The sequence below is a fragment of the Oratosquilla oratoria genome, chromosome 24 (assembly GCF_046742065.1).
Source record: "Oratosquilla oratoria isolate Oo_2021 chromosome 24, ASM4674206v1, whole genome shotgun sequence".
Taxonomy (NCBI): Eukaryota; Metazoa; Arthropoda; class Malacostraca; order Stomatopoda; family Squillidae; genus Oratosquilla; species Oratosquilla oratoria.
Window position 1 is genome coordinate 10,511,800 of NC_134800.1, and position 15,000 is coordinate 10,526,799.

The window sequence follows — 15,000 nt, forward strand, 5'->3', positions numbered from 1 at the left end:
ACTTTTTTTTCCTCAAATCCTCTTGTATTATTTTATAATTCTGATCGTCTTTAGGAAATTTAAAACGCTTGAATTTCTGATAAGCCTCTCTCTTTTTTAATATGTTTGTCTCTTTATCAAGGTTATACATTATACATATAAGAAATAAAAAAATCATATTCCATCCCAGTATTCCAAAACATAAAATATTTCACTTTCAGATTATAATCATAAGTATTGAGTTACAACTTAATAAGGAAATTGAGACTTCAAAACTGACAACATTAATCGTTTTGATTTTAGGCTTTTGAATCTGTATATAGAGAATCAGTCTATTCATTAATGTTCCTTTAGTGTAAAATGATTAACGTTATTACATATTTGACACTTTCTTGAGTATCTAGACATTCCTAAGCGTTCTCCTATTTCTGTCTACATTTTGTAGACAGTACTTCTGTCACTGTGACGGGGATGTGACGTGTCTTAGAGGACGTGACGGAAACAGTCACACATGGCACAAAAACAACTGACAGTCGCGTCAACATCGACAACGACTCTGTCGCCAGCGAAGTCGCGCGAGAAGATGAGCTGTCGCTTACTCTGTCGCTCGATGTCGCTTGGAGTCGCGTCCAGGTCAGTGTTTTGATTGATGTATATTGCACGATGTTCCTGGTCACTTCAATTTGGACTGTAGCTTACCAGCGTTTCTGTCCTTAAGCAGTCAATATGTGAGAGACTTTAGTGGCATTCTTACAGGACCAGAACCACCAAGAATTCTTTTATAAATGAAAATTAGTTTTCATTCAAAAAAGGTCACTTTTAGCCTCTATTGCACCTCCATTCTGCTGCCCTCTTTATATATCTATGTAACCACCTCTCCGATGTGATATTATCCCTACGGATAGAAGCGCTGGTTAGCACTAACGAAATACTGAATACAGGCCGAGTTACAACCATCTTAATGAGAAGCCTTCGGGATCATGACGCCTTTTAAAGGCTTTATTCTGGTTTATATCAAACTATTTTATTCGTCCGAAAAGGCGTCACACCAGTGGAGGAGTCAAAGATGGCGCCTTGGCGACACAAAGATAGTTGTCCTTAATCACAATTCCTTGCTGAAGTGGAGCAAAGCCCCATGTGCTGATAAGAATGAAGGAGACTGCAAGAGACCATGAGGCCTACACTAGACAGTTCCATGTCCATTACCACCTGTCATCTCCATTCATAAAGTTGTCTAACCGTTTCTTAAAACAACTGATAGTTTCAGAAGCAGAACCTGAGGTCGCCGAAGTCCGTGCGAGCTTTCTTCGGGTCTGCAAGAAAGGATATCGAAGTCCTTTGCTAACTCGAGGAATCACAGTAAGTACGGATGAGCTTGAGAGCTGTTGGTTCACCAGGAGCCTTCAGGAGTGATTAGAAAGAAGAAGAATAAGAAGAGCTGTGGGTCCACCAGGACCCCTTAGGAGTAATCACAAAGAAGAAGAAGAGGAAGAAGAAGAAGAAGAAGAAGAAGAAGAAGAAGGAGAAGGAGAAGTAGAAGGAGAAGAAGAAGAAGAAGAAGAAGGAGAAGAAGAAGAAGGAGGAGGAGAAGAAGCAGAAGGAATAGAAGAAGAAGAAGAAGAAGAAGAAGGAGAAGAAGAAGAAGAAGAAGAAGAAGAAGAAGAAGAAGAAAAAGAAAAAGAAGGAGGAGGAGGAGGAGGAGGAGAAGAAGAAGAAGAAGAAGAAGAAGAGGAGGAGGAAAATGAAGAAGAAGACGAAGACGAAACAGACCAGGGAGAAGAGCTGTTGTCACAAAGACGAAGAACAAGAGCTGTGAGTCCAACAGGAGCCTTCAGGAGTGATCACAAAGACGAGGAGGAAGAATTGTTAGTTCACCAAGAGCCTTCAGGATTGATCGCAAAGAGGAAGAAGAGATGTTGTCCCACCAGGAGCCTTCAGGAGTGATCATGAAGATGAGGAAGAAAAAGAAGATCTCTTGGTCTACTAGAAGCCTTCAGAAATTATCACAATGACAAAAAAAAGGAAAAGAAGAGCTGTTGGTTCATGAGGAGCCTTCAGGAGTAATCACAAAGGAGAAGAAAAAGAAAAAGATCTATAGGTTCACCGGGAGCCTTTAGGAGTGATCACTTGACCCGGCATAAAACCCCCTTCACTTTTCTGAATATCGAGCCTATGTCGATCAGTTTCTATTCCCTTAATAGAATCGCCTGGCGTCACCCAAAACTCACTCACCGAACTCACCATCCCATTCCCACGAACTGGGAAGTGAGAAACCCCTGGTAGAGCAAGCCCTGCTAGTTATGGCAAGCCGCTGTTCCCTGATGTCATATGCTCAGAAAAAGCAAGAAAACCACAGTTCACCATAAAAAGCATAACACGAGTTTTAGATTATGTATGTTTGAGTCGCCTCCTTGCCTGGCTAAGGCTGTCGGGAACCAACGCAAGAAGCACGCAGCGGGTCCCGGGAATCGAACTCACGACCACGTGTTTATGAGTTCGACACGGTATCCACTGGGCTACCGCGCGGCTCAGAACAAGGTTGGAATGGTCAATTATGTCCCTCTGACCCTTACCCTTCTCGCTATGGACTAAAGCTGGGGTCCTCAAGTAGGAATTCGCGGGACGCTTTACAGGGATATGGTGCACATGTACCCCACAAGCATAACAGTGATGTGGTGCACATGTACCCCACAAGCATTCCAGCATGTATGCATTTGGAGTTGGAGTGTATAGGACCTGACGCTGGTATTGACAGGCCAGAAAGGGTCACCGCAATTAGGTCGCGTCTGGTCATGGCGTCGGGTCAGTCCCGTGTATATATACTGCCTCCCCCGAGCGGGCAGGCCAGTTAGTTCCATACGTACCTTTATCAGAATAAAGTGTACAAATGAATCAGCGCGTCACTCTCTCCCTACATCACCTTGCCCAAGTAACACAAACATATGTTACAGGGGTACTTAGATGACTATCGAAAGATTACTTAAACATTTAAATCTGCAGAGAGAGAACATTGTACATCGTTTTTTGGTCAATGCTTAACTGATAAATAAAGTCATTACAATATGAACATTTTGATATCCATTGAAGTATAGTTATATATCTAATTGGTCTTGATATATTACCATTCTAGATTCTGTGTCAGGTCAATGGAGGTACGGGTCGATGGTCTGGGGACTCTCGTAGTGCGTAACGGGTAAAAAGTTGAGAGCCCCTGGAGTAGAATGTGCCACGGAAATTGATCAAATCGTCTGACGGCAGTAAGGTTAAAAGTAGAAATGTTATTTGGTGAAGACGGGGATGGTTGAGATTAGCTACGACTCTTTAACTAGTGTTAGATTGTGCAGAAGGGTTTAAGGGTTTTTGTTGGTTAGTTTAAATTAGATAACTTGTTAACACTGCTTAGCCAGAATGACAATTCTGAAGCCCTCCACCAAAGAGGATTTCTAAGTGTTTTAACTATTTGATCTATTATAGAAATCCCGTCATTAAAATTCTGTTCTAGTCCGGAATCTAGGAGTGAATGAAAGGCCTGCTGTCTATCATGTGTGGGTCAGATGTTGGTAGGAAGAGGAACAGAGGAGCAGTCGCCGGTACTTTAGTTATTATCAAAGAAAATAATTATATTGAAAAAATATATATTTGTAGATATTTCTGGATATATCCAAAGGTCAAGAACCGGTTCTTTGGAACCGCGCCTCCGGGTAACGGTAAGAATGCTGATGGGTTCTGGAGAAGGGAGATGGTTCTAGCCGACTGCCCTCAACCAGAACCCGCGACCAGAGGCACCTGCCATTGGTCCCAGAATTCCTTTTTTTTTTTTTTTTTTTTTTTTACGGAAGATCAGTGTATTTTGTTTCTGCTTCGATAAGAAATTTCCTGATATTTTTCAAGCCCAAGTGTCTGTCAGATCACTTGTCAGACCAATGTTGTTGCTGATTCCTTCCTGACATGTTGTCTCGTTGGTCAGTCATTGCAGAGCTCGTATGTGTGGGTTTCTGTAAGCGTCAGCCAGGAGGTTACATGCTGATGAGCTGACAGATGCCTTCATCGTCAGCAAAGAAGCAGCCAAGAAAGGTCTTGTGTTCAAGAAAGGGTAAAAAAAAAAAAAAAAAAAAAAAAAAAAAAAACCCACCCTACGATGTGGGAAACATGAAACCTGTGATAAAGCAAGACTTGTCATTTGCCGCAAGCCGCTAGTCCCTCATCTCATTTGCTTAGAAAAAGCAAGAAATCCTCAGTTCACCATAGAAAGCATAACCCAAGTTTTAGATTATGTAATTGATTTCAAGATAGATCAGTTGTTCATTTATCATTAATGAGAAGAGAAATTAGGTTAGCTTCAGTTTTTTAAACCTAGTTTTATTCCAAGAAAACTTGATAAGAAAGTTTCAGATTGCGAGAGAAAACATGCGAGTAAGTTTAAGCCAGGAATTTGTTCTTGCTGAACATTTGAGGGAAGAACATTCCCTGCTCAGTTAGGAGTGGGGTTTTTTCAGAAAAATTAAAAGAAATTAAAGTTCCATACACATGAAAACCGTTTCTTTTTTTTTTCTTCCCTATAAGCAGGTGTTACCAGTAAGATTTTTTTCATATAGAAATAGAGTCTATATTAATCTATTTGCATAGTGTGGCATTGCAGATGAAGGTCTATGAGAATAGAGGAAAATCTCATTAGAAAAGATTTATCCGAAGTAAAGACATGACAGTTAACTGTCGAAGCTTTCAATATTTTTGACAAAGATTGCCAGAGGGGTCTTTTTCAGAGTACATACAAAATATATGAGGATACCCGGTTCGAGTCCTGGGTAGTACCACATTTCAATTTCAAGTATGCTGGCCTTTGATGGCTTAGAATTAAAGTGCATTGTGGTTATTGAAAATGTGTATATACATATATATATATATATATATATATATATATATATATATATACATATATGTGTGTATGTGTGTGTATATAATAATGTATGTATGTAATAACGTTTCAATTTCTGCATGCATGCCTCCTCGAGGTTCTTGATGTTGATAACATAGAATTAAAGTGAATTGTGGTTGATAATATATATATATATATATATATATATATATATATATATATATATATAGGTAGATAGATAAAGAGAGAGAGAGAGAGGGAGAGAGAGAATGAGAAAAGAGCATTTTTGTCATATTTTCGTAGTACATTGTTTTAGGTTCCCATTGTGAAATTAAGGGAAAGCTTAGATCCCAGAGGCCATTCTTCAAAGCTAGCTTTGTTTTCAAGAGCTTAGATGTCACTAGAAGAAACCTAGACACGGTCAAGAATATTTATTTGTAGTAAAAGAAGTTATTTCTTTAGAGCTTTCATAAAAGATTCCAGATAAGGTTGTGAATGTAGTCTTTCGATGGGGTCAACCTAGTGATATTATTGATGTATTTTTCTAAGTTTCGCAGACAAAAAATGTCGGTATATCTAGTAATTCGTCAGTTTAGAAGGAGAAACATAAAAGTTTTTTATTTGTAAGTCTGTATTTTTGTAAAGATAACAAACCAACAGTCTATACTTACGATGGAGTAAAATAGTGAAACGTGTGTGTGTGTGTGTGTATGTGTGTGTGTGTGTGTGTGTGTGTGTGTGTGTGTGTGTGTGTGTGTGTGTGTGTGTGTGTGTGTGTGTGTGTGTGTGTGTGTGTGTGTGTGTGTGTGTGTGTGTGTGTGTGTGTGTGTGTGTGTGTGTGCGTGTGTTTATGTGTGTGTTGTTACACAAACTGACGCATCTGTGTGGAAAAGTGTTCTTTGAGGCACTTCTTCCTTCACTCCTCCATGACCTCATGATGACGCCCTCCTCTCCCAAACCGAGAGATTTTCTCCTTCAACCTTATCCACCCCTTTCATTGATCTAGACCCTACAGTCACATCACCTCTTTCCCTTCTTTCTTCTCACGGTGGCAGTTCCAATCTAATCTTTCTTCTTCTGGTAGAGTCTGCTAGGTTGGGGATTAATTTGCTTACTACTGTGTTTTATCTTGATCTTATGTCTTTAGTTTTGTGTAGGTGCCACACCACTTCTGCATATTCTTATCCAGGACGGATGAGATATTCCTTAAATGTCCATCATCACCCATCTGTCCATTTATGTATTGGTGGCGTAATCGGAAACCTACTGGTCTCGCATTCGCTTAGATACGAGTTCCAACCCAGCACACGTAGGGCAAAGGTAACGGCCTAGGATGCAGCTAATCAGCGCCTCCTGGTGCAGGCTCCTCACTACCGCCTTCTGTCTATCCGTGTAGCGAAAAGCCAGTTCTGCTTGTTAGCTTTCGCTACCTCCCGACCACAATCGTGATGATGTCCTTGTTGGATGACAAATCACCTGTGACCAGTATTCTCCTTTTTTTTTTCGTTCTTGTAGTTGTTTCACTTGTCATTCAGTAAGTTATCTTTAGCCTTCTTTGTACTTTCGCCGATTTAGATTTAAGAAGGAAATAGGCAAGAATGGTTTATCAACAGAGTTGATAATGGATGGAATAGATTTAGTAACCATATAATGAGCACTAAAATTATTGGTTGTTTTAAGAGAAGGTTTTAAGAACTTTATGTTTTAAGAATTTCATGGATGGGTATAATAGGTAGTAATGGACATGGAACTATCTAATGTAGGTCTTATCGTCTCTTGCAGTCTCCTTCATTCTTATGTTCTTATGATCTGTTTCTAATACCTTACATATTTTGAGGTCAAAGTTCGTTTTCCATATTTGTTTCCTGTCATGTTTTCCCTCTACAGATAACTTTTTGTAACAATTTACAGTCTTCTTCATTTTCAGTTCACCTTGTAGCTTACTGCATCATCTGCAACCACATTCGTGCAGTTAGCCGTTCCTTCCATCATGGCATATACCTAAATCAAATGTATTTAGGGTGCGAATACTAATCCTTGAGGAACTCCGTTCGTTACTCTTCTCCGTGTTTCCATGGCATTCTTTACTGCTGTTGTTATGCATTTGTCTTTTAGGAAATCCATCACCCTTTCCAAGAGGTTTCCTTTAAGTCCTCCAATATCCTCCAATTTTCAAATTAATCGTTTGCAATATATCCTGTCAAAGGCTTTGTTGACATCTAAATACTCGTACATACAATCCACCCAGCCCTCTACCGTTTGTAGCACATTCAACTTTGTTAGTGTGTGTGTGGGTGTGTGTGTGTGTGTGTGTGTGTGTGTGTGTGTGTGTGTGTGTGTGTGTGTGTGTGTGTGTGTGTGTGTGTGTGTGTGTGTTAGAGAGACATATAGGCGACAGGCAAACAGGCAGACAGATGAAGATCAACAGTGATTAAGGAAAATGAGAGATGAGTGATTGAAATATACAAGCAAGAGAGACAGAGAATGAGAATGAGAGAAATAAAGCATAGGTGAGAGAGAGAGAGAGAGAGAGAGAGAGAGAGAGAGAGAGAGAGAGAGAGAGAGAGAGAGAGAGAGAAATAGACCGAAACTTTGAGAGAAAGAACGAGGATAGGTGAGAGAGAGAGAGAGAGAGAGAGAGAAATAGACCGAAACTTTGAGAGAAAGAACGAGGGAGGGAGACAATGAAAGAAAGAAGGAAACAAAAGAGAGAACGATTATTCATGAGAGATAATAAAAAAAATGGGCTTCGGCCAGAACGAAGGAGGTTGGAAACAAGAGGTTTGAGAGACTCCCGATAAAGAAGAGGAGAGAGGGGCAGAGAGAGAGAGAGAGAGAGAGAGAGAGAGAGGGCAAGCAATAAAGAGAGAGAAAGAGAGAATAGGGGTGAGTGAAAGTAAAAAAAAAAGGTGTTTAAGAGAAATAGAAAGAAGGAAAGAGAGACAAAGAGAAAGAGAGAGGGGGAGAAAGAGTGAAAGAGAGCGAGCGAGCGAAAGAGAGAAAGAGAGGGAGAGTAAGGGATTGAGAGCGAGAGAGAGGGAGAGAGACTGAGTGAGAGAAAGCGAATGAGTAGAGCAAGAGACGCCAAAGTAGAGCGAGAGAGGTGACAAAACGAGAAATACACACACAGACATACACACAGACACACACACACACACACACACACACACATATATATGCATATCTGTATGTATGTGTATGTATATATATATATATATATATATATATATATATATATATATATATATATATATGAGTAAACGAGTATATATGCATATCTGTATGTATGTGTATGTATATATATATATATATATATATATATATAGAGAGAGAGAGAGAGAGAGAGAGAGAGAGAGAGAGAGAGAGAGAGAGAGAGGAATAGGGAAGGAAGAAGGAGGAGAAGGGAGGATGAGGATGGAAGGGAGAAAGAGAGAATGAGAGTAAAATAGTAATTGAGAGAGAGAAGACGAGAGAGTGAGATTTTGAGAGAGAGTGTGGGAGTGAGAGAGTGAGAGCGAGAAAGGGAGAATGAGACAATGAGAGAGAGTGAGAGTATGAGAGATTAAGTGAGAGTGAAGGAGTTTAAGAGTGAGAATGATACATTGAGAAAGTGAGAGAGAAGGAGAATAGGAAAAAGAGAGAAAGAGAGAGTATGAGAGTGAGAGAGCAAAAGACTGAGAATGAGAGAGCGAGAGAATGAAAAAAGAGAAAGAGAGGGAAATTGGGAGAGTGAGAAAAGAGGACAGTGAGAGAATAGTAAATCAAATGAGAGTGAGACATTGAGAGAGGGAGAGGGAGAGAGATAGTGAGAGATTGAGAGAATGTCGGGAGTGAGCGAGTGAGTGTGAGGGCGAGAGTGAGAGCGGGAGAGTGAGAGAGTGAGAGTATGAATAAGAGTGTGAGAGCATGATCAAGAATGTGAGAGGGAGAGAGAGAGTCAAAAGGGAGATGAGTGTGAGAGTAGGAGTTGGAAATGAGAGTGAGAGTGAAGTGAATGTGAGACTGAGATGAAAATGAGAATGAGGTGAGAGCGAGAGACAAAAATGAAACTGGGAAAAGAGAGTTTAGTGACAAAATGAGAGACAGAGAGAGAGAGAGATTGAGAGATAGATTGAGAGAGAGAAATTGAGAGAGATTGAGAGAGAGAGATTGAGAGAGAGAGATTGAGAGAGAGAGAGATTGAGAGAGAGAGACTGAGAGAGAGAGAGAGATTGAGAGAGAGAGAGATTGAGAGAGAGAAAAAGAGAAAAAGGGAATGAGAAGGAGAGAGAAAACAAGGGAATGAGAGAGAGAGAGAGAGAGAAAGAGTGAGAGAAAGAAGAAGAGAGAGAGAGATAAGCAAGAAGAGAAAGATAGACGAGAAGAGGGAGACAGAGATAAACAAGAAGAGAGAAAGAGATAAACAAGAAGAGAAAGAAACAAGAATAGAGAGAGATATAAGCAAGAAGAGAAAGAGAGAGAGAGAGAGATAGAGATAGATAGATAGATAGAGAGAGAGAGAGAGAGAGAGAGAGCTGTAGAATTATGTTCCTGTGTTTAGATTGTCTTATGTTCTTCACGGGTGAGCTTGAAGGAAATGCTCTATTTTATTGTCACTATTGTTACTATCATTGACTTTATTGTTATTCTTGTCATTGTTTCTGTTATCATCATTGTTGTCGTTATTATTACTATCAAATTATTATTATTATCATTATTATTGTTATTATTGTTATTACTATTATTGTTATTATTACTATTATTATTATTATTATTATTATTATTATTATTATTATTATTATTATTATTATTATTATTATTATTATTATTATTATTATTATCATTATTATTATTATTATTATTATTATTGTTATTGTTATTATTATTATTGTTTTGTTATTATTATTGTTATTATTTTATTATTATTATTATTATTATTATTATTATTATTATTATTATTATTATTATTATTATTATTATTATTATTATTATTATTATTATTATTATTATTATTATTATCATTATTATTATTATTATTATTATTATTATTATCATCATTATCATTATTATTATTATCATTACTATTATTATTATCATTGTCATTGTTAATATTATTATTGTCATCATTTTTATCATCATTGTTATTATTACTACTATTATTATCATTATTACTATTATTATTATTATTATTACTATTATCATTATTAATATAACTTTTATCAATATTTTCATTACTTCTTTAACAAAGCCAGCACCGAATACAGTTTTATTCATGCCTGTGTTGTAAGCAGAGTGAACCGAAAAAGAGATTACGGAAATCTTCGAGTCATATGACATAAGAAGGGTGACACAGTCATGTCATGTGTCACGTAGTCCAGCAATATCACGTGACACGGAATGGCACGGTCATTCGTGCCATGTGACACGGGTCTCTCCAGTCATTATGGCACAGTTGTCTGCGTGACATCGCCTTTTTTTTTGGCACACCAAAGTCAGAGAAGAGAGTCTCGCTCCAGTGTCAGAAGACGTTGCCGTGTCAGGAGTGCAAGATCCGGTTCATAATGTGTCACGCGTGTGTCAGAGAATATCCCTCGTCCGTGTCATGACGTCACAGATAGGTCGAGAGTTCGAGTCCTTTTCCAGTCATGTGAAGAAACCACCGAAGCGCAAAGAGCTGAAGAAGATCCTTCTTCCAGTCCCACCAACACCCCATTCTTTTTCCAGCACAGTTCCAGGCGACCCTTCTTCAGGAGCTCCCTCCCTTCGCCCTTTCCCCCCCTCCCCACCCCAGGGGGACTCTCTACTCCCTCCCCAAGGGTAAGGGACGGGGGCAGGGGGAGGAAGACCCGAGGACGGGAAGAACTCCCTTGGGACGGTGCCAAGACTCGAGCGTCTTACCTCGCTCTCCCGAGCCAGGCGGCGGAACAGTTCGTCGGACTCGAACTTGCTCTTCTGGTCGGGGACGACGCGCGGCATCTTGAACATTAGGCGCGGCTTGGGGGCCTGCGGCGCCTCGTACAGCGGCGGCAGGTTCGACTCGTAGGGCGGGAGCATGGTTGACACGGGGGCGGTTTCGTTCATCATCATTGACATGTCGGGAAGGGGGAGGTGCCACGACCAACGCTCGCAAGGCTCGTGTTCCCAACCGACCCGATGGTGTCTCCGACAGCGTGTGCACAGATCACTAGATAATGCGATACTGACCACCTGTGCACCCTCCGCACTCACGTCCATGACCACGCCCCCACAGCCAGTCCGTCCCCTATTGGCCGGCCGTCCCACCTGGCCCCACCCACCGCCTCTCAAGCCGAGTCATTGGCTGGCCGCGGCACTCGGGGTGGAGCTTGTGGCCTCGAGGGGCGACGCGGGCTGATCCCGTGCCGCTGGCAGCAGCACGATTACCGGGGCCAGGGCGGGGCGGACCTCGGGGTCCGCGGCGGTCACTCGGCGGCGCCCCGACCTGGCCGCACTGGCCTTTGCCGCGCCGCCGCCCGACGAGCCGGCTTCGCCCAGCCGCGGCCAGAGGGGCCTAAGCGCCGCGGGCAGAGGGGCTTAAGCGTCAGGGCTCCGGACTGCAGCATCAACACTAGACGCCATGCAACAACAGGGCGGCCTTTCCCCCAGCACGGCGACCGGCAGGGTCCCAACGCCCTGCAAATTTAGCTTCTCCTGAACGTGCTAAGGTCTAACAGGAGGGGGAGGGGGGAGGGGGAGAGGGGGGAGGGGGGAGCGGGGGGGGGAATGGGTGGGCGTTCTTCTCCGCCCGACGCGCTTAAGGCCGGGTGGTAGCTGGGCTTCGTGACTTTTGCAAAAGTTCACCTGACTGGCAGAGGGGGAGAGAGAGGGGAGGACGGGGGGGAGGAGGGGGAGAGGGGGGGAGTAGTCCACTCGGCGCGTCGTCTGTCACCCTCTTTGGCCCTCGCCCATCACAGTTCTTTTATTTCTTCCAAAGCAGACTTCCCTTCCTCCCCCCTCCACACACACACACTCCCCCCCCCCTTTCCCCGTCCGCGTCGTGACCGATTTCCCCCCCTAAACCTAACTCCCCCCCCCCACACACACATCTCACTTCAACACATCCGCCCCCCCACCTTTCACCTTTAAGACACCCTTTTTAGTCAAAACACCCTAAATACCCTTCCATTGCATCAATACCTCCACGTTCTCACCCTATCCTAATACTCCATCTTTCTTCCCCCCTCACCCTGACCCTCTCTCTTCACCCTATCACGTACACCCATCCACCGAAGGGGAAACTTCACCCATGAATTCACCTTTCCTCCTCTTTCGTAACTCCCTAGTGTAGGTCTTATGGTCTTATTCTCGGCCAAGCTGAATCACTCCCCCATTTACACTCACCCCCAACCTCTCGACCTCTTTCTACTCTCCCCACCACACTACCTCCACACTCCCTTCCGCATCCACACCCTCTCCCCCCTTTCCCCTCCCCTCCCCTCCCCTCCCCCCCGCATCGGCATTGCCACACCCACCAGAAACCCTCGATTGATCACAGTTACACACACACACACACGCCCGGATCTCCTCGTCGTCTCTACCACTCCCTCCGCTCTTTTCAAGCATCACTACCCCTTCCCAACACCGCTCTCTTCCTCTCTCACTCCCTCGCGCTCTCACGCTCTCACTCCCTCACGCTCTCACTCACTCACTCACTCCTCCGTTCCTTTAATCCCTTCGTCTCGGTGACACGCCTTTGTCCAAGAGTAGATCACCTCTCTCACTTCGGAGGCGAGTTCGAGGATACTTGGAGGTCTCCAGATGCTGAAGAGAACCCCAAGACACTTCGCAGTTAACTAAAAGATTATCGCGCTTCGTTAGCCAAGTTTAGTCATTGATATCAGCAGATGAATCAGTTATCTCAGTTAATCGTGAACCAGTTAATCCGTTTGGTAGAATTTTAATCATTTTGGCTAGTTAATTACTAGTCTTCGTATCGGCGTGAATTTTAGCCATTCTGTGTAACTATGTGATCTTCGTTCTGGCATTTGAACATTTGAAATCTTTAATAACAAATAACAAGTCAGGGCATCAACCAACTCATCAAATAAATCTACTCACGAATCAAACCTACTGGAACTCAGTCATCAAATAGCCAGTAATCTACCCAACCAGCCAATTAAGCTGGCATTTAATGTCTTACGATAAAAACTAATTACCAATAAGCCAATTATTATATGAAGTTAATAGTCAATCAGTAAATGAGTACCTGACTTTGCCTGTTAATTAATCAATCATCCAGAGAATGAAGTTCAGTCCAGTCTGCCAGGTAGCCAATTATGATCCCAGTCAGTAATTAAATCGCTTAACCCAAGTGGATTATAATTGTACTACGCACTCAACTAAACAGCCGGATCTTCAATCAGTCATTCAACCTGTCAACTACCTTTTCAATCGGAAGGGTGGATAGTAATATATCCTGTGCTCAGTCAACCAATGTACTATATCTGTTGTCCTGCCAATGAACTAAACAAGTTATAACTTCCCTTTCCTTAATGTGGATTTTTAACCAATCAGGCTTTTCAAGCTGAGATGGACGAATCAGTTAGGCGGAAAGTCAGTTATATGAAAAAGCCTGCAAGCCAAGATTTAGAATGAAATAAAGTTACTATACAGCTAGCTAGTAAATAGTGTACTAAACAAATTAGCTGACAAGATATTCAGCTTTTTCTTCAAGTAACTATTATTGTCAGTCATAACGTAAAAAATATAATGAAGGTCTATTTCATGTGTCTCATCTATTCCGTCAATTTTCAGAAAATAATTCAAATATTTGCAAAAGACACCAACCAGCCATAGCCATATACATTTAGCCATATGACTACCAAGTCAATTGAACTGATGCAGAAAAGCAAATTGAAATGATTAATGAAAATTTACAGTCTGTATCTACCAAAATAAACAACTTTAATCAAAGCGAAAGAAAAACTAGGAGTATTGACTCTCATAAAAATTTAAGTATGAAATGTAAAAAAGAATAAAGGAGACAATAGGTACTTACACTCAAAGAATGTAAAGAATAACTGGTGAATAAGAATCATAAGTAGATTGCATGTTCATTAGAAAAAGGAAAAGTGCCGGGTGATTTGGAAAAGGCCAATGTGGTACCAATTTACAAAGGAGGAAACAAAGCAAAACTTCGTGTCCTTAACCAGTATGATAACTGAAAGATGTGAAAGAATTGCAAAAGATAGATGTCTAAGATATTAGTAAAAGAGGGCCACTTACGAAGTTAACCTATTTGGAGTCAGAAAAGTAACTTCACGATGGAGATGTGTGGGTGGACTGCGCAAACTTGGATCCGAAGAAAACTTTTTGATAAGATACCTAACAAAAGGCTAAGGTAACCAGAATATGCACAAGGGCTTAAAGAGACAACGCTGTGCGTGCGTGTGTGTATGTATGTATGTGCATATGTCTCTGTGTAAGTTTGTAGACACGGGCTTCTTAGGGCCTCACTGAGGAGGAGGAGGAGGAGGAGGAGGACCTACCCGACGGCGCGCGCGTCTCCAACTCCTCTTTAGTCTTCATCGCTCGAGGACATTGACCGACCTCCTAGACCGACACCGACTTAATTCTTCGAAATTGTTATTACGACGACTTCGACTGCCATCGAAGAAGACGACAGCCAGGGTCCTTCTGGAAAGAAGGTTCTCCAAGAAACCCTGCCCTGTTCTTTCTCCACTTTCCTAAGCCCCCAAATCTTTATTCCCTCTTCCTCCTCCTCCTTCCTATTTCCCTTATTAAGTCTTCCCCACCCTTCTTCCCTTTCTTTCCCAAATCAGGTCCTCCTCTCACTTCCCTTTCCCTCCCTTAAAGTCCCTTGACCCTCTCTCTTTTCCTCAACCTCTTCTTCTCTCTCTTCACTCTTTCCCTTCCACTCTCCTTCCTTTCTCTCGTCCTTTCCTCTCCATTCCATTTTCTTCACTTTTCTCCTCTTTCCTTCCTTTTCTTTTCGTTTCTTTCATTTTCCTTTATTGGCTCTCTCTCTCTCTCTCTCTCTCTATATATATATATATATATATATATATATATATATATATATATATATATATATATATACATATCTATCTATCTACTCTACCTACCTGTCTCTCTCTCTCTCTCTCTCTCTATATATATATACATATATATATGTATATACATATATA

General features: G+C 41.7%; 1 protein-coding gene across 2 annotated transcripts in view; it reads right to left on the bottom strand.

The window, feature by feature from the left end:
• LOC143038441 (protein big brother-like) overlaps positions 1-11,104 on the bottom strand; it is a 248,236-nt gene extending 237,132 nt beyond the window's left edge. Inside the window, exon 1 of one of the 2 annotated variants that reach the window (XM_076207636.1) lies at positions 10,733-11,104. In XM_076207636.1, the coding sequence (XP_076063751.1) occupies positions 10,733-11,068 (336 nt within the window). In that variant the 5' untranslated portion in view covers positions 11,069-11,104. The remainder of the gene's footprint in view (positions 1-10,732) is intronic. The other variant, XM_076207637.1, reaches the window with a different exon arrangement.
• Positions 11,105-15,000: the final 3,896 nt, after the last annotated feature.